A 20,963-nucleotide genomic window follows, 5' to 3' on the forward strand; every position below is an offset into this window, starting at 1 on the left:
TCCACAGACCACCTACACCAGACCACCTGAGACGCAGATTCTTTATCCTTGATTAGAAACCTAGGATGGAACAGAATTTTTGATATTTTAAAATAATGTTTGAGAATAATGCTTGTAGAAAATGGAGAAGAGGAACAAAAATGAAATTAAGGGAAGCAAAAGGCACAGGGCTAAAGAATGAAAATAAAGTGAGAAGATAATATGAAAGTTGTAGTGCAAAAGCCAAGTGAGCAGAGTCAACGTTGTGATTCCATCTTTCACAGGATGCAGATTACCTGCTATGATACCATCCATCTGCTCCAGCGCCGCAGCCAACATGTCACTTGCATCACTCATCATTTTCTTATTTCTCAGGGGCAAATTATATCTGAAAAAAAAAATGAAGTTATCATTACATCCCTTAAATGACATAAGCTTGCTAGTGGGTTTTCTAATTCAGCTTCAAATTATAACTCCACTGTGTCGTCTAATATGAAGGAAGAACTTCAGTATTGGAGTAGTAAGCTGTGGCCAATCACCTACGGTAGCACAAGATCACATGTGATACCTTTATCAGTTAATAAAAAGATTCCATTCTTGCACTTGAGGTGTTTAAAATCCACTAGCATGGTGTCCATGCTGTTCTCTAGAACTCTGGGCCTCTGTAAAGGGCAACAGGGATGGCCCATGGAAGCTTGCTGAGGGCCATGACAAGCACTGGCCAGACAAGACTCCTTTCTCCCTCTAATAACCCTACCCAATCTCTGCTCTCTTAATTTTTTTTAACTTTCTGTATAAGGGCTTAAGATTTGTCTAAGAAAATGATTCACTAACACATATACTAAACGTACGTGCGTGCGCGTGCATACACACACACACACACACACACACACACACCCTAATGGTATTAAACGTTTTGCAATGGAGCCATAGCTATCACATACTGAGTGCCTATAGTGGTTCCCACACATTTACATAAATGATCCATAATCCTTAGTCAACAACCCTGTAAAATGTGTAAATTCATCTCCATTTTATAAATGGGGATCGAAGATGTTTGATTTTTGCATGGAAACACAGCAAAGCAAATATAGCAAAGTTCAGTTTCTAACCTAGGTCTGTCTAACTTCCACTATAATACATAATTTCTATTTACCTGACCCTATCTGAAGATGAATTTATGCTGAAATTATGTCCCAATCTACTCATTGGTTTACCTGTTAAAAATTATATTGAGATAATGCATGCAAAAAGTTTGGTCATTGACAGGAAAAAGTCAAGATAATGTGATTTTCAACATTCACTAGTGCATTTCAGGTATTCTCCCAATAGACCTGAATAAAGCTCTTACTACGTTATCGATACTGTGATATAGCAAATACCTGGGAAATAAAGGGCACGCTGTTTCACAGAAACCTTTGCTCTCTGTTTCCAAGCAGCCAAATTTCACCACTTTATTTTCACAAATATATTTACAGTTCTGGTATCAGCTTCTTGGATTAGTTCTCAATTATGCATTCATTCTAACATAATGCCATATAATTGTTGTAAAATATTTTGATTTTATGGTCATTTCACCTAAGGATTTTCCAGAACTTTACTCACTTCCAAAGGTGAAAAACATCACTACCATTTAATGTGGAAATAGTACAGCATGAAAATACTCAAGGTATGTGTCTACAGTTACCCAGCAAACAAGGAGTCAAGCAGTTAGGTTATGAACCTACGTCATTCTAAAAAATGTACTCACACACTCAGCGAATGCACCATTCAAAGATGTAGAACACACATTTAATAACCACACTCCAGTCTGGGAAACTCAAAACATGAAAACTGAGAGCATAAAGGATTAAGCCAAATTACATAATTAAGTGGCTTGCATTCTCTTTCATTTAAAAAGTAGCATTTTGTATACATTTGTATATGTGTAAACACAAAACAAAGAGACAGGAACCTGGCTCAGCTGTAAACATGGGAATATCAATAACACAAAGTAATGCCCATGTTAGAAAAACATACAATCTCATTAAATTAGAAAAAAAAAAATTCGTCTTTGTTAGCAACTATATTTTGTGTACAGTATAAACACTTTTTCAAGTCCAATAGGTGTAATAATTACTGAGTTCTTCTCTGTTCTGTTCAATGAGCCTTTCAAATGCTATTACATGAAGGTATGGGACAGCCTAGACCATGCTTTTCAAAGTAGTGAAGAACTAGTTCTCAAAAAATTTTCCCAATTCATTGGAGACCAATCTCTTCATTTAATACAAATATGATGACAATGTTAAATTGCTATGAAAGTTCAAAATGCTAACTCTGAATCTCTATATTTATCAGGTAGTAGCCTACATGTACTAGTAAGGAAAAGACAGTACATGCAAGTAACAAGCACAGATGTAACACAGAGAAGGTGGTAGGTGCTAAGGAAAAAATGGAGTAGGATAAGGGGGCCCAATTTGAAAGACTTTGCAAATTAAATAGGTAGCCAGGGACTGGCAACAGACTCACAGACCAAAGATTTCTCCAATAAGTTAAAAATGGTCAAATATAAGTGGTCCAGCTCAGTAATATTCCAAGGGTAGAATTCCTAGAAATCAAAGAAAAAATGGAAAGCCTGATGATAGGATTTGGCAGAAGAAATTTTTCAACCAATAAAAATATGAAAAGATGCTTAATATCATTAATAAATGAGGAATCTAAAGCAATGTGATAATGTTTTATACTCAATTCGTGAAAAAAATTCACATAGCCAAGTGCTGTGGAGAATATAAATTTACAGAATCTTTACTTTTTGTTTGTTTTTTGAGACAAGGTCTCATTATGTTGCCAGCTGACTGGTCTTGAGTTCCTGGGCTCATACAATACTCCAGCCTCAGCCTTGATTTTACTAAATTGAAAGGCAGTAATGAAGGAACAATGGACACACAGGAGAAGAAAAATCAATAGCCAAGGTGGTAGACTTAAACTGAAGCAGATAAATAATCAGATTAAGTGTTGTAATAAGTTGAAGCTAAGGCATGGGTTTGCAAAGGCATACAGAGCAGTATAATGGACAATGGAGACTCAGAAGCAGGGAGAGCGAGAGGGAGGTAAGGATGAAAAACCACCTATTAGGTGCGACGTACACTACTGAGGTGACAGGAGCACTAAAATCCCAGACTTCACCACTATACAATTCATCCATGTAACCAAAAACCACTTGTACCCCTAAAGCTACTGAAATAAAACAATTTTTTAGAAAAATAACATTTTAAAAATTACCTTAAGTAAAAATGGAATAAGAGCCAGAGATCATCAGATTGGTTTTTAAAATTCCTAATTATGTACTGTTAATAGAGACTTTAAATATAAAGAAATATAATAGTAAAAGGATGAAAAATGAGATAACGTACATAGGTAAGCATAGGAAAGCAGGAGTGGGTATATTAAAAACCGCAAATCAGGAAGTATGACTAGAAAGAAAGATATTTTACATGATAAGAGTTAATTCATCAGGAAGTCATAACAAGCACAAATGTTTGTGCAACTAATAACAGAGCCTCCAAATACATGAAGCAAAAACTGGTAGTGTTAAGGGAGAATTAGACAAATTTATTCCACTTATATTTAACATAATACAAATATGACTGATCTGATTGGATTTAAGTCTACCAATAAGGCTGAATTTAGGTCTATTGCCCTGCTATTTCTTTTCTGTTTGTCCCATCTATCATTTGTTCTTTTTCAACCTTCTTTTGAATTGATAGATAAGGTAGGGAAAAAACTAAGTAACACGCAAGATTTGAGCAACGTTATCAACCATCTTGATCTAATTCAATGTAGAACAAAATACCTAAATGCAGAATATACATTCAAGTCTACACGTTACATTCACCAGGATAAGGCATGTATGCAAGGCCACAAAATCAGTTTCAATAAATTTCAAGTGGGTTTTAAAGAACTACACAGAAGAACAAGAAACAAAAACCTGAAGTGGTAAAATACTAAGAATAGCCCATCCATATTTACTAAGATTCTGCCTTGCCAATGGCTTGAACTATTTCAGAGGCAGCCTAATTTAGCAGGCATCTGTGTTGATAAAGCCATGTTAACTTTCAGGGCTAGGTCAACGTATTTTTAAAAATGAAAAGGCTAAATAAAAAACCTCTAGAAAATCCCCTGGTCTCTAAAAAGACTTTCTTAAATCCTCAAAAACATTTCTGAGAGAAAGATTCCTTAGGCTTCCTCACATAACTAATATAATGAAATATTATTCTAAAAGATAGAATATTATTCGACAGTAGAAAGATGGAACAAATAATACATGTAACGTTAGGTTGAGCAAAAGAAGCCAGACCAAAAGGACCATGCTACTTTCACATGAAATCTAAGAACACACAACCTATGATAGAAAGTAGAGCAATAATTACTTTCAGGAAATGGTGAGTGACTGAAAGGAGACACCAGCAGAATTTCTGTTCAATATCTTGATTGGGATATAGGTTACACAAGTTTATACATTTACCAAAACTCATCAAACTATGCAATGGCCTTTAAAACTTGTCAGGCATTAAGAATCCCAATGTCAATCCCATTTAAGTTCTTTATTTTAACCAAGAAAGAACCATTAGTTGTTGGCTAAATGTTGAAAGCATAAAATTCATTTAGAACTAATTTAATTGGGAATGGCTTTGAAACATATGCATTCATAATACTGTTTAGCTTCTAACAGAGGCAGATGTGATTGGTGCCCTCTCTGTAATTCCATGCATGCCAGCCCAACTTTTAACTATCCAAGATTTCAGGGAGCCCTTTGCCATTGCATGTGGTGATCTAAAAATAACAGAGAATTAATTTCCTTTTAATATTTAAAGTTATCAGCTTTAAATATTCCAGCACACTTTCCCCTAGAAAGAGAAAATTCTGATTCATGTAATCTACACTGGTTCTCAGAATTACCCAGACAATTAAGATCTATATAGAGTGGTAACGTTTTCATAATGCATCATTTATCAGTTCTCTTCTTCATTTCTTCAAGTCTTTCCTAGGATGACTTTCCAAATAAAACTTTTGTATTTGTTAAAATTAGTAAAGAGAAGTTGATTGTTATAAATTAGAAATAAAAACCCCACTTTAAAAATAAACTAAATAATAATGAATGAAATTGGACATGCTTGGACCTCTGTATCTACGACTATGATGATAATATGTCACAAATCAAGGATCATGAATAATCCAATTATATGAACCTGTGGTCCAAAATAAAAGGTTCAGAATATCCAGCTCCATTACTTCTCATTTTTTCCTTACCCAGAAACCTGCTAGTTATAATTTAGTTCCTTGGGTAGACAAAACCACTTAGAAAATTACAGCTTCACCATCCAAGGCAAGGCACAGTGACTCATACCCATAATCCCACTACTTTGGGAGGCCAAGACAGGAGGGTTGTTAGAGCCCAAGAGTTTGAGACCAGCCTGGGCAACATAGCGAGGCCCTGTCTTTACAAAGTTAGCTGGGCGTGGTGGCATGCACCTGTAGTCCCAGCTGCTCAGGAGGCTGAGGTGAGTGGATCAATTGAACCCAGAAGCTCATGGCTGCAGTGAGCCATCATTGTGCCACTGCACTCCAGCCTGGGTGATAAAAAACCTGTCTTAAAAAAAAAAAGAAAAAGGCTGGGCGCAGTGGCTCACACCTATAATCCAAGCACTTGGGGAGGCAGAGGTGGGTGGATCACGAGGTCAAGGGATCGAGACCTTACTGGTCAACATGGTCTACTAAAAATACAAAAAAATTAGCTGGGCATGGTGGCCCACGCCTGTAATCCCAGCTACTTGGGAGGCTGAGGCAGAATTGCTTGAACCCAGGAGGCGGAGGTTGCAGTGTGCCGAGATCACACCATTGGACTCCAGCCTGGGTAACAAGAGCGAAACTCTGTCTCAAAAAAAAAAAAAGAAAAAAAAAGGAAAAAGGAAAAAAAATATCTATAGAACAAAAAACTTCACCATCTAATAATTCTCACAAAATAGCTAATACTGGATTCTAAGTGGCTAATACATGCTTCTTTGAATAACTTGCTAAAGAAAAAAGTACCAGGAAATGTATTAATCACCACCACAACAAAGGAGTGAAGCTGGGGTTCGAAGTCATAGTTCTAACTGGCGAAGCCTCTTACTTGTTGGGTGATGTAGACAGTGAAATGAGCTCTGTTTGCAGGGGCTAATAGTTTCCTACTCCAATGGCTTAATAAAAATAAATTTAGGAAAGTCTTAGATAAGCAAGCTCTTGGGGATAAGATTCAAGCATTATAGTAAGAGACCGAAGTAAAAAAACAATAGCACCCAACAGATGTATGTTTAGGGTGTATTTCGAGTTTGCTCAGGACCCATTTAGAGCGGATTTGAATGGGGTAAAATATCAAGGAAAGTTCCGGGCATGGGTGTGGTGGCTAAAGCGTTGGCAGGACACCATAATTTTTTTGCAGAGTTGCTGACTAACTGATGTTTTAGGCCAGGCTCGCTGCCCAGTCTTTCTGTGAAGAAAAAAAAGGCGGTAAGAAAATCAGCAAGTTTCTTTGAAACTTTTGGAGAATAACATTTGCCCTAGCTTTCTCAACTTTCTTTAGGTAAAATACTTGGGTTTGAAAGAGAATCCTGAACTTCTTACCCAAATAGACACAATTCACTGAGACTAACGCTTCAAAGAAATCTCTGTGAAAGGGAGAAAGTTCACATACATTCGACTAGGCTGATAGAACACCACCGTATTCTGTGGTCATTATGAAAATAGAGTATGTTTTACACAAATTACTCATACCTTTCTCAATGGTTAAGTTTTTTGTTTTCACCAAGAAGCAGTTTCAGAAGACTAATCAACTACACAACGATTGCCAATGTTTGCAGCGATACAATCGCAGCAAAGAGAAACTATCTTAAAAACACGGCATATTTGATAGCACAACAGGGTGACAACCATCAACAATAACTTACTATACATTTATAAATAACTAAAATAATTTAATTGGAATGTCCGTAACACAAAGAAATGGTAGGCGTTTGAGGTGGCAGATACGCTATTTACCCTGATGTGATTATTATGAGATGTATGCCTGTATCAAAATGTCTCATGTACCCCATAAAGACACATATCTACTGTGTACTCAAAAAAATTAATTTAAAACAAAAAACAAACCAGATCAAAAGGGAGAGGCAGGTCAGTGGTTTGAAACAGCAGCATCACCTGTGGGTTAGTAAGAAAAGCAAATCCCTCCAGGCACGGTGGCTCACGCCTGTACTCCCAGCACTTCTGGAAGCTGAGGTGGAAGGATCACTTGAGGTCAGGAGTTAGGACCAGCCTGGCCAACATGGTGAAATCCCGTCTCTACTAAAAATAGAAAAATTAGCTGGGCATGGTGACGTGTGCCTGTAGTCCCAGCTACTTGGGAGGCTGAGGCAGGAGAATCACTTGAACCCAGGAGGCGGAGGTTGCAGTGATGTAGTGGGCTAAGATCGCACCACTGCATTCCAGCATGGGTGACAAAGTGAGTCTCCATCTCAGGGGCGAGAAAAAAAGAATGAAAGAAATGCAAATCCCTGGACCCCACACTAAGTCTCCTGAATCAGAAACTCCACGGCCAGGCCCATCAATCTGTGTTTTTCCAAGCCCTCCCAGTGGCTCTGAGGCACACTCAATCACTAGACTCACACACACCGAGGCCTGTCTTTCCTCCTTGGGACAACAAGCCCTGCCCAGATGAGGTGGGAATTGGTACCAAGGTAAATAAGGGCAGAATTCCTCTCTCCAAACCTCAGCTTCTTACTTTTAATCCATACATAACAGCTCTGAAGAAGCCATTAAGGTTTTAATTCAACAACCTCAACCATTATAGTTCCTTATGTCTGCAATACTTTGGAGACTCTTAAATACAACCCTCTTTGTTTTCTGGTTCTCTGCTACATATCTGTCATCACGTATTTTTTTCATCCCCACTCCATTAGCCTTCTCACCACCAGTCTGCTCTAACATTCGTAGAAAATTAATTCAGAATCACTTGGAAAGGGCAGGGGAAGTGTTGAAACCAGAAAAGGTTGGGGGTATTGGTAGCAACAGAGATATCTAACGTTACAACACACATTTAAAATAAAATGGGGTCTGGCTATATTGCCCAGGCTAACCTCAAACTCCTGGGCTCAAATGATCCTCCTACCTCAGCCTCCTGAGGCTTTAAGCTGTAAAATAAGGCCAGGAACAGTAGCTCACGCCTGTAATCCTAGCACTTTGGGAGGCTGAGGTGGGTGGATCACTTGAAGTCAGGAGTTCGAGATCTGCCTGGCCAACATGGTAAAAACCCCATCTCTACTAAAAATACAAAAATTAGCTGGGAATGGTGGCATGTGCCTATAGTCCCAGCTACTCAGGAGGCTGAGGCAAGAGAATCAGTTGCATCCAGGGAGCTGAGATTGCTACTCAGGAGACAGCACCACTTCACTCCAGCCTGGGTGACTGAGCAAGACTCAGTCTGAAGACCCTCACCCCACCAAAAAAAAAAAAAAAAAAAAAAAAAACCTGTAAAATAAGTACAGAATGGATGATATAACTGGAAATGTGAACAGTGTTTATTTGAGATTTAAAAATTATTGTCATTCTAAGGTTACTATAATAATGTTATTATAGTTATCTTTTTTGAATCTTTATTTTTTAGACACAAGTAGCAAAATACTTATGGATAAATTCATACAATATTTGGAATTTGCTTTAAAATAAAACGAAAGAAAATAAAGTTAAAGATGTTGATAAAACAATATTAGCCATACATTGATAATTGTTGAAAATGGGTGGTGGTATGCGGGGGTACAGTATATTATTCTATCTATCTATCTATACAAATAGTTTTTGAAACAGTCTCATTCTATCACCCAGGCTGGTGTGCAGTGGCGCAAACACAGCTCACTATAGCTTCAACCTCTTCAGGCTCAAACAATCTCCCCATCTCAGCCTTCCAAGTAGCTGGGACTACCACACCTGACTAATTTTGGTATTTTTTGTAGAGACAGAGTTTTGCCATGCTGCCCAGGCTGGTCTCGAACTCCTGGGCTCAAGCAATCCTTTCCCCTCAGCTTCCCCAAGTGTTGGGGATACAGGTGTGAGACAATGCACCCGGCCATGACCTTAACTTTTAAGATACATTTAGATAAACGTGACTGTTAGTATCAGCCTTGCCATCCACAACCTTAAAAAGTAAAATTTCATGCTCTTCTAGATGTAGATGAATGAAATTCATTATACTACTTTAGAATGACATTATTCCTAAGAGTTTGCAAACTTAGTTGCCAATATTATGCAGGAGTATCAGGGGGTCTATTTCAACTTGTTATTGCTCTACCACTCTAATTCTAACCTCACTCTTCCCTTCTTTTTAGCTCTTAAAAATCTTGAGACTCACCTCCTTCTGTTTTCCTTCACAGGCTTCACAGGCCCACCAACCTAATGTATGCAGGTTATGCGGACTGCTGCCTAGATGTAAGCAGTTCTGGGATGTGTACACCCATAGGAAGACAGGAGTAAGAAACAGCTACTCAAAACTCTGAAGCAGAAGAAAAGAGTAATAAATTCCTATACACAAGCACCTTCCAAAGGAATGTTTTATAAACCATGGTTCAATTCCTAAAATTAGAATGCATTTAAATAGAATTATTAGGCTAAAATCAGCATTTCTTTCAATTAAATAGACAACAAAAGGGTATTTCATCAGGAGTAAAGGTTAAGTATTAACGTGTGAAAATCTTGATTATTCAGATACACACACACATGTGCGCGCACGCACACACACGCACCCCTGCAACAAATATTGACTGAGGGCCTACTATGTGCCAGGTATTATAGGCAGAACAGTGAAAAAGAACAAGAAAATCTAAGCTCTGCCTTTAGAGGGCTGACATTCCAGCGGTTTCAGAGTATGTGTGCATGTGTGTGCCTGCACAGGCTTGTACATACTCATGTGTTTTACAGCCTAAGGATGCATCCTTTATACTGTGATAAAAACATTTGAAAACCACTGCTCTGAAGTAGCGTTGCTTAGCATGTGGTCTGCGGACTGGAGCTGGTGCACAAACAGTTATTGGTCTACTGTAAGTATAGAAATTGAGAATAACCATTTTAACAACTGCATAGCAACTTGACCTTGCTGTGATATCCAATTATGTGATAATTCGGCTGGGAACTCACTGTTCTTTTTTTTTGAGATGGAGTCTTGCTCTGTCACCAGGCTGGAGTGCAATGGCATGATCTCAGCTCACTGCAACCTTTATCTCCCGGGTTCAAGCGATTCCCCTGCCACCATGCCCAGCTAATTTTTTGTGTTTTAGGAGAGACGGGGTTTCACCATGGCCAGGATGGTCTCAATCTCCTGACCTTGTGATCCACCCACCTCGGCCTCCCAAAGTGCTGGGATTACAGGCGTGAGCCACCACACCCAGCCCACTTTTCTTTTTAAATTGAATTTTAGAAAATGAATCAATTCTGATGGAAAAAGAAAATGGTCTTTCCCCAGAGATAGTTTGAGCACCACTGCTCTGGGGGACACACTGGGCAGGTGTCTTGGAAGTAGGTTACGCCACACTCTGATTGGAAACTGCACCCATGGACCACAGCTGTAAAAAGCTACAACAGAGAGAGCAAGAAAACCTCAACAAATGGGGATTATGTTCCAGATTTGTTCTCTTTCCACACATACACAATGATGAAGAAAATTAAAATTAAACGGCAAGTGGAAAACCGCTAGCACCGACAATAAATTCAGAAGAGGTGGCACAAACACCATTTCTGGTTGTGTCAAATTCACATCAGTTGCAGTCACATAGTTGAACTGCTTATCTGTCTAAATATAATGCATCATATCAGCAAAATGAGTATAATTTCTGAGCTGCTTTAATTACAGAAATAAAAGCTATGTATTTTGTGTTAAAATTTCAGTTTGTCACATGGTCAAAAACATTGCATTAAAGCTGGAAGAAACTTGCTAGCATATAAAATTGATTGGGAAGACTGGTAAAAACTGAGCTAGGAAACAGTTCTGTGGAGAAATAAGTTTATAAACTAAAAATAAATAAGTTTATAAACTAAACAGTTTGTCTTGTAGGTCATTTCTGTTGGTTTCAATTCCAACTGGGTGTCAGTTACTCTCTTGGCCATATAGTAAGAGGAATGACAACACTGCTTGTTCCTTATAGCGTACATGCTCCTGGCCAGAATCACCAGTTTTTGGTTGATGGAGAAGAGAAATGAAAACCAGAGCCCCGAAACTGTACAGCTAGAAAATTCAAAATACATTCTTAACATTGTTATTTCCTACCACAATATTAGGAGACATATGGAAAATTTGTACAATTAACGGATACTGAGCCAAATACTAAGGGGTAATGTCATGCTTTTCAAGTTATTTATATTTCAGTTCTGAGTGAATAGCACTAATTGCTGGCTGAAGGGAGGAATAATGAGAACAAGGAAAGTAAGGCCAAAAAGTATTCCCCAACCCAGGAGCTGACAAACTATGACCTATGGTCAAATCTGGCCCACTGCCTGTTTTTATAAAGCTTCTTTGGAACGCAGTCACATTCATTCGTTTACGTATCATCTATGGTGGCTTTCATGCCACCACAGCAAAGTTGAGTAGTTGTAACTCACAAAGCCTAAAATATTTACTATCTGGCTCTTTACAGAAAAAGTTTCCAGCCCCTTCCCTAACCTACCTCATCCTACGGCCTCCTGAAAGTATGCAGATTCTTCTCTCATTCACCCATTGATTATACAAGATTTACAGAGTACCTATCGTATATCAGGCACTATTCTAAGTCACGAAGGTATAGCAGTGACGAAAAAGAAAAGAAAATAGAAGGAGAAAGAAAGTAAAAAGTTGTTACTCTGATGGACACATACATTCTAATGACAAGAAACCACAAAAAATAAATAGTTTAAACAGAGAGCAGGTGAGAGGGTGATTGCTAAATGCTATGGGAAAAATGACACAAGCAAAAGGAATAACATTAACATTAGATTACTATGTACTGGGCACTGTATTAAGTGCTTGTCCTGTATCAATTCAATTAATCCTTACAATAACCCTAATGACACAATACTTTCCCCACTTTATTGGTAGTGAAACTGAGGCACAGAGAGGACACCAAGTCACACAGCTAGAAAATGATGTGAAGCCAGTCTGGCAGGAGAACACATCCTCCTAATTATATATTGTGTCAGCTCTTTGTACAGAAAGGGCATGGCAGGGACTTTGAAGTTTTGATCTGATAATCAGGGAAGGCCCCATTGATAAAGTGACATTGATTAAAACCTTGAAGGAGACAAGGGGAGAAAATCACATGAATGTCTGGGAAGAGCTTCCAGGAAGAAACAACAGTAAGTGCAAAGGCCCCGAGGAGGGAGAGCTTCCTGTAGTTGATGTTTGAGGTCAGAGGGCTGGAAGGTGGTGAGCCAGAGGGTTAGTAGGCAGTGTGGTCCCAGAGGCACAGAAGGTGTGATGAGAGTGGTGGGGTAGTGGGGCCTCATGAGCCATGACAAGGCTTTGACTTCAACTGAGCATGGAGGTGGAAGGCCACTGGATGGTTCTGAGCCAAGGAATGACATGATCTGATTTATGTCTTAAGACGTATTATTCCTAAGAACACACTGCAGGGACAGCAAAGGTAGAGGCAAGAACAGCAGCTAGAAAACGACTACAGCAATTCAGATAAGAGGTGTCCTGCTGGTGGCTCGGAGCAATGGAGGGTGGGAGCAATGGAGGTTGTGATTGAACCCTAGTTATGTACGTATGTGTGAATACACATGTAGTAAACATGTAAATATATATAATGCATATTGCTATATATATATTCAGTACAAAATATATATTACTATACATATTAAGATGCATTACATATATAAATTCAGTTATAGAGAGTGAAATGCACAGATCTTCACTGCACAGTTTGATTTGTTCTGACAAATGCATACACCTATGTAACACAGCCCTGACAAGAAAGCAACATTTCTATTACCCTGTATATATTTTTGATATAAATGCTAACAGAACTTGATATGGCATTTGGGAGAAAGGAAGAACTCAAGACTATGGTCTAAGCCATAGGAGGATGGAGGGGCCATTTACTAAGGCAACTAGCTGCCCACTCTCAACTTCTGAGCGTGACAGCATTTCCTTCATCTACCAAAGGAAGGCAACAGGAGGAACTATAAAAGTAGCATCTGGGTGAGTCATTACCCTGCCATCTTTTATACTTGATGAAATACAGCCAGCACTTCATATTCCTGTGTGCCCCATCAGTGGATTCAAACAACCATGAACAAAAAATATTTGAAAAAAATTGTGTCTGTGACTAAAGATGTACAGACCTTTTCTTGTCATTATTCCCTAAACAACACAACAAAGAATTACCTAGCATCTGTATTGTATTGGGTGTTATAAGTAATCTAATGATGATTTAAAGCATACAGGGGATATTCCTAGGTTACAGGCAAATATGATGCCATTTTACATCAGGGACTTGAGCATCTCTGGATTTTGATATCTAGGGAGGTCCTAGAACCAATTCCCCATGGACATCCAGTAAACAACTATGCCTAGATCTTGTATATAAAAACTGAATGTCAAGACAGAATACTCAAGGAAGATTATCACGTCATCAAGTACTCCTGTAGCACTTGTTGTCTTCCCCCACACCCATTTTCTCTCAGCCTCTGTTACCAAGTACATTTGGAACCATTGGTTATCTCTAATAAATGTTATACTTGGCTAAGGAAAAAAGTATGTCTCTGGCAAGCAGACTTGTTTAACCAGGTCCTTGGAATGTTTTCTCTACTAGATTGAGCTTCTTAAGGACTAAAGACCCACTCTTGAAATTTCTATACCAGATCTATGGCAATGAAAAGAGTCAAACTCTGTAACGTATTTTGAAGAGATTTACTCTGAGCCAAATATGAGTGACCAATAGCTCATGACACAGCCCTCAGGAGGTCCCAAGAACATATGCTCAAGTTGGTCAGACTACAACTTGCTTTTATACATTTTATGGAGATATAAAGCATCAGTTGGTACATGTAAGATCTACACTGGTTCGGTCCAGAAAGGTGGCACAATTGGTCGGGGGGGCATGGTTAGTTCCAGATCACAGATACATTTTACAAATTTCTGACTGGCAATTGGTCGAAAAACTTTTTAATATCCAAAGACTTAGAATCAATAGAAATGAATGTCTGGGTTAAGATAAGGGGTTGTAGAGACCACAATTTTATCACATACATGAAGCCTCCTACTTGGAGGCTTCAGAGAATGGATTATCAATGTTTCTTATCAGACTTAAAAAGAGTCTGTTCTATCAGTAATTTCAAAAAGGAGGAGGGAATAATGAGTCATGTCTGGCTTCCCCTTCCCATCATGGCCCGAACTAGTTTTTCAGGTTAACTTTGGAATGAATGCTCTTGGCTGAGAGGAGGGGCCAATTCAAGTGGCTGGAATTTTATTTTTGGTTACACTTACCATGGTGATCATGAAATAAACAACTGTTTATATCCATCAAATTCCTTAAGCACCACCAAACATGCTTTGGAGTACTGCATAGGAAAGAATGGAATATTAATGGACTTGTTTGACTCTGACTCTTTCATGTCTTAGAATATCAACTTAGATTCTGTTTTCATTTCAATAAAAGTTCTGACAACCCATAACTTTCAGGAGAGAGATAATGAAGGAGGCAGAGAGGCAGAAGAAATTAAATGTGTTTAACTGTCTTGACAGGAACTTGAAAACTTGTTTTTACCACAGCTACATGTTGAGTGACGTGGGCAGGACTAACAAATGACCAATACAGTCAGAATTTTCCACATTTTACTATGGAAAATATATCACAGGACTAATGCTCCAAAGTGATATGAATAAATTTATACATTTACTCATATACATACAGTCAGCCCTCCATATCCATGAATTTCATATCCATGAATTTAACCAACCACCGATTTAAAATATTCAAAGAAAAAAATAATAAAAATTTTAAAATAAAGTAGAGCAACTATTTAGATAGCATTTGCATTGTAGTAGGTATTCTAAGTAATCTAGAGATGATTCAATATATGCAGGAGGATGTATGCAAGTTATATGCAAATACTAAATTATTTTATATAAAACTTGAGCCTCTATGGATTTTGGAATCCTCAGGAGATCCTAGAATGAATCCTCCATGGACACCGAGATACAACTGTACTTTATTCACAGAGTATTTCTCATTTACCTACCATGTTCCAGAAACTGATCTAGGAACTAAGGAGCTTCTGTTCTGCTGACCATCTCCAATTCTGTATTTGCTTCCAATCAAGTCCATCTCATGGACTTGGTGAAGGGAACTCACCTGCCAGAAACATACCTTTTCCCTAGCTAAGGACAGCATCTGCCTTACTTTTTTAAGTGGCATCCTGAAAGTTGAGTATTCTAAGTTATTGGGGTATACATTCTACTTAATGGGGTGTTTATTTGAGCTTAAAAACCAGGGGGAACAATATACTTTTCAATTTTTTGCTATTTATACCATCCGTATTGGATGCCTTCAAATTATCTTCACCTCAGGAAACTTCGATCCTGCCCTCTATTAAAGAGTAATAGAGGGTTAAAAATTTATTTTTCCTCATGAAACGTCTTGCTGCCTCTTGATGTAGCTGTACCAAGCATGGCTGGAGAAAGTTGAGTTGGATCCACTTCAAATGGCCGCTTCTAATCTTGACTGGGCACTTAATGTTACTCAAGAATCCTTTTATCCATTATTAATTCCCCCCGTCACATTTCTCACAAAGCCTGTCTCTAAAAATTCCTACAAAACTCTCCGCTAACCTGTTCCTATTCCTCCAACACTTAATCTCAGCAGATTGCTCCAAATCCCCCAACACTGAGAATATGAAAGCCAATTTTGGGGAACTCTCTATCTAAAGTTCCTGTGTAGACTTGTCTGTTCTTGGCTCTTAGCCTTCTGTCACAGAAGGGTCTTCGCCCTTTTATTCTTGATTGCATGCCAAGCTTTCAGACAATTATTCTCCTACTCTTTTACATCTTCAATCTCTTCCATTCCTCTGTTTCCTTCTGCTAAATTAATAAATATGTTGAAAATCTTCTGGATCTAAAAATTCCAGCTCAAAACAAACAAAAAACACTCCCAATCACTTCCCCTCACCCTTCCTACATTAGGATCTAGCTCTTCCTCTCCACAATGATGCCCTTGGAATGAGTAGTCCCACATTCTGCTCATGGACCCCTCCAATTTGGCTGCCACCTGAACATCACCCCCAAAATGCCATCAAGGATCATCATCTCTTGAAGACATCACAGGGCTGCAAAGTAGAAGAGGAAGGATTCAAACAGAACCAAAAAAGCCTGGAAACAATCTAAATGTCCACCAGTGGGGTTCTCAAAATATACTGATAAAACTGAGGTCTAGAAAATTTGGAAAGAAAACACAGAACTAACCAGATTTTTTAAGAAAAAAGTCTCTCATGCCCTATATATTATGCTTGCAAACAGTGGAGATAGGGTATAAAAAGGAAAGGAGGGGAAAGAGGAGAGAGGAAGGCAGAGAGGGAAAAGAAGTGAGAATGAAAAAAAGAAAATAATAACAACTAATATTTATTAAGTGCTTAGTAAGTATCCAAGAGATTTAGAAAAAACCTATTACTATTCCTTTTTATAGAAGAGGCAAATGAGGCATGGAAACATTTAAACATTCCCCCAAAAATCGTCACTTTCATGCAAACTTTGCCTTTATCCTCCAGATGACTAGTGATACCTGAGTTATCCTGAGAGACTTCTTTTGGAGGAGGGCCTGGGTCTCAGCTGAGGCCACCAGGTTGGCTGGGGACAGTCACCAGCAGGGATTGGAGTGTGGCTGGTCCCCGACCCTGGCCTGTGGATACCATTTTCTTCCCTCTACTCCACCTCTTTTGTGAAAAATGATACCACCGGGAGTTATGAGATGTTACAGAGCATACTGCTCAAGCAAATTTTCCAAGTTTCATTTTCCTTGTTTGTAAAATAAAAGTGAACCAGATAAATGTAATCCTTTTTCCATGTCTATAACCCAAGATTATTACTGTGAAGTTGGAACTAGATGAATCATTCATTACCTTATTATAAACTATGCCTAAAAGTGAGTACAGGAATATCTGACTCAACTTTTAAGTGATTGCTTTGCGCTAGTAAATACCATAAATTCCTGCCTTGAGGAAACACAGGCACATCCACTTAGCCTCTTTTCATCTTGGAATCCAACACAAACTGGTCCTGAATTCTACCCACCCCTCTGCTGGGTGTGGACATGCATTTTGCACGCATGATTATGGTCTTTTTGACATTACCCTTTCTTTGCTGTCTTCTCTTATTATGCAACAAAACACAAAGGGGGAGTGCCATTTTTTACTTCTCAACATCCTTCTGAAAACTCCAACATAGGAATTTTCTGAATAACTTGTATTATTTCCTGGATTTGAGAAAGGAAGTTAAAGCTGGATAATAGGATCTTAAGAGAGATACACTTTGCTGAGGCTTTAGGGGTCTAAAGAGGGGCAATAAATGTGGTAAGTAGCCCAAGCTCAGAACCCCCATGGTGTCAAACCTCCCCAGGATTTGTCTGCAGGAACTACAGTTTTCCGTGGCTGTATCTTCTATTCATGATTCATTCTTTGGATTAATGAACCAAATCAAGAAGGGTTTCTCAGATAGCCAACTTATAACTAAAAGGTATTAATACTAGCAAATACCACCAGTTGCTTCCTTTAGTTAGCATGGAATTTTTCTGTTTAATTAATTAACTAATAGCAACTGTCATTTTGAAGTTGTTAAAAATAAGTCACCCGTTTATTTCAATATAAATGCAAGAATCTTGGTGATTCCAATTATGTAACAATTCTTTGTTGAAGTAAAATCTGTCATTGCTTATTTTTTTAATTTAAAAAAATTCCTCCCAGAGGAAAGCTCTATTGCATTGTAGGCTGTTCTTTCTTTCTTTTTCTGCCAGCTTGAAATTAGCACCTGATAGAGAATGAGCGGAAAAATCTGCAGACAGCCTCTCTGCATATACTCATCCCCGACAACTGGCCCATTAGTAGCTTAGGAGTCTGGCAGTAAAAGTGCTCTGCTCTAAAAGCTAAGCAGAACCGTGAACACACTCCAGGACTCTTTTGTACATGCTGAGGCCTAGCATCACTATTCAGGAGCTCACCAAGTTTTTTCTTAATTTGCTGAAGGCCCCAATGTGTAAGCAAAAAGTTAAAGAAGTCGTGGGCTAGGAGGTCTTTTATTCTCTCTCTCTTTAAAATACAGAGGCTCGCTCTGTTGCCCAGACTGGAGTGCGGTGGCCCAATCATGGCTCACTGCAGCTTCAACTGCTCGGGCTTAAGTGATCTTCCTGCTTCAGCTTCCCAGGTAGCTGGGACCACAGGTGTGTACCACTACACTTGGCTAATTTTTTTTATTTTTTGTAGAGAAAAGCTCTCCCTGTGTTGCCCAGCCTAGTATTGAACTTGTGGGCTCAAGTGAGCTTCCCATCTCAGCTTCCCAAAGTGCTGGGATTACAGGCATGAGCCACCATCCTTGGTCAAGGACATCTTAATATAGTGATGAGGGGAGAAACTACCAGCTGCTAGGGACAAATCTCTGCTAAAACCATTTTAACAAGAGATCGGAAGAGAGATTAGTCCCAGAGTAGCCACCCTGCCTATTCTGGACCTGGGGTGTGGAGTCTAAGGAGCAGCGCTGTATGGAATTGTGAGGGGAAGGCAAGGTCATTGTCCTCCCGAAGGAAGGAACTGGGAGCTATTTGATTGTGACCTACCCCTAGAAGACAGGAGATGAAACTAAACACAAGAATAGTCCCTAGTGCTGGAGAGCTAGGTCACGGGACTAACATCAAGGGACAAAGAACTATTGGTGGGCCTGACACTTCAGGTCTCTGAGTAAAAATTTTTTTTTTTTTGAGATGGTGTCTTACTGTTTCCCAGGATGAAGTGCAGTGGTACAGCTTGGGCTCACTGCAACCTCCGACTCCCAGGTTCAAGCAGTTCTCCTGCCTCAGCCTCCCAAGTAACTGAGATTACAGGCGCATACCACCATGCCCGGCTAATTTTTTATTTTTAGTAGAGACAGGGTTTCGCCATGTTGGCCAGGCTGGTCTCAAACTCCTGACCTCAGGTGATCCACCTGCCTTGGCCTCCCAATGTGCGAGGATTACAGGTATGAGCCAGCACACCTGTCTTCCGAGTTATAATTCTAAAACATCCTTATATCTAAGCTCTGATAGCATATCTACCCTGGAGAGAGTACTTTTGTCAATTTAGATAGTGGAATTCGTGTGTGATACCCTGGGCTTCTTTTCTTCAGACAGGTCAAATGCCAAAACCATCAGGTTGCCAGATGAAAGTCGGAAGGTATGGGCTCCTCTCCTGGCTACCCAGCTCCTTGGGAGTTTCTGTTTTCCTCTAGGATTTTCTCTAACAGAAAGCCAGGCATGGCAATCATGAAGAGTCTAATTGCAGGGGTTTTGGTCTTTGGGATTGAAATTATCCAGAACAAAGAAAGCTTCTCAAGCCATCTAATTTCTTCTGGAGAGATGGGGTCCCAGGCCTTCCTGTGCTTAGGTACAATCAGTAATTCATGCTATTCCACCCTGCTTTTTTACAGGTTTAGGGAAGTACAGATGACGATGATGATGATGATGATGATGATTGATATGTATATTATCTAACCAACCCTAAATGCTGTTTCTGAAGGGATAAGATGTTTTATTAACCAATCACTGATATTTTGGAATATATTTGAGGAGAGCCAGAATTTGACTCATTTAATAAAAAAGGGGAGACAATTTTCTATTCCACCTATCTCTTAGGATAGGGGGAAACAAAATATGGGTTGTATTTCAGGGCCCAGAAGCCTAAGAGGGTACATACCAGTCAAATTAGCACATAATATGCTGGGGGAACAGGGAGGGGGATGAGTTCTGAAGTACAGATGGAGCCAGGTACCACGGCTCACACCTGCAATCCTGGCGGTTTTGGAGCTGAGGAGGGAGGATCGCGTAAGCCCAGGAGTTCAAGACCAGCCAGGGAAACATAGTGAGACTTTGTCTCCATTAAAACAAACAAAAAATTAGCTGAGTGTGGTGGCACACATCTGTAGTCCCAGCTACTCAGGAGGCTGAGGTGGAGGATCACTTGAGTCTGGGAAGCTGAGGCTACAGTGAGCTATGACTGCACCACTGCACTTCAGCCTGGGTAACAGAGTGAGACCCTGTCTAAAAAAACAAAAAAACCCAATAAAGTACAGATGGAGCATACAAGTATGACTGATGCCAGTGGGCTGCAGAGAGAGAGGCTTGGCAGACACTTTGACCTCCTAGAAACTGGGAAAGGCCCAGAGTAGAAAAGGAAGAAAGTAGAAAAGGTGCTTCAGGAACCAGCACCTCTGACAGCATCACTGGACAACATCAGAATGACCTCCCAGAAAAGTCAGCTGCAAACTCTCGGAATAAACATTGAGTCCACAGCACTAGAGAGCTGTGAATATCAAAACCGCACAACTAAACAAGGAAAATGAGGTATATGCAATAATGGTGTAGCTAAAACAAGGTGGCAAGTGAAAACACACTACACATCAACAAATTAAATTTAAAATCCTCAGAACTAGAATGTTAGACAGGATACAGGTCATGGACTTGGGGGAAAGGAGTGGTCCTCTTGTTCAAGGTGCTACTATCATATGGGCTTTCATTTACCTAACACTATTTGGCTTAATGACTCATGAAACAAATGAGAGACAGAGAAAGAGAGTGGGAGAGAGAGCGAGAGAGAGTGACCGCAGTGCTGACTGCAGAACCAATATCACGGCGGTCTGCTGGGTTGAAAAAAAAAAATAAAATTCAACCATAATATGGAAATTGGTTCAGATCATAGACTGAACCAATAATATT

The 20,963-nt window shown here is 39.3% G+C and overlaps 1 protein-coding gene across 50 annotated transcripts in view; it reads right to left on the reverse strand.

The window, feature by feature from the left end:
* PPFIBP1 (PPFIB scaffold protein 1) overlaps positions 1-20,963 on the reverse strand; it is a 184,655-nt gene that overhangs the window by 67,568 nt on the left and 96,124 nt on the right. For all 50 annotated transcript variants that reach the window (XR_013522732.1, XR_013522730.1, XR_013522728.1 and 47 more), the window contains one exon: positions 276-367. Coding sequence is in view for 43 of the 50 variants with exons in the window: in XM_078339054.1 (XP_078195180.1) it covers positions 276-339 (64 nt within the window). In the remaining 7 variants the exon portion in view is untranslated. The remainder of the gene's footprint in view (positions 1-275; positions 368-20,963) is intronic.

This window comes from Callithrix jacchus, chromosome 9 (assembly GCF_049354715.1).
Source record: "Callithrix jacchus isolate 240 chromosome 9, calJac240_pri, whole genome shotgun sequence".
In the NCBI taxonomy this organism is placed as follows: domain Eukaryota; kingdom Metazoa; phylum Chordata; class Mammalia; order Primates; family Cebidae; genus Callithrix; species Callithrix jacchus.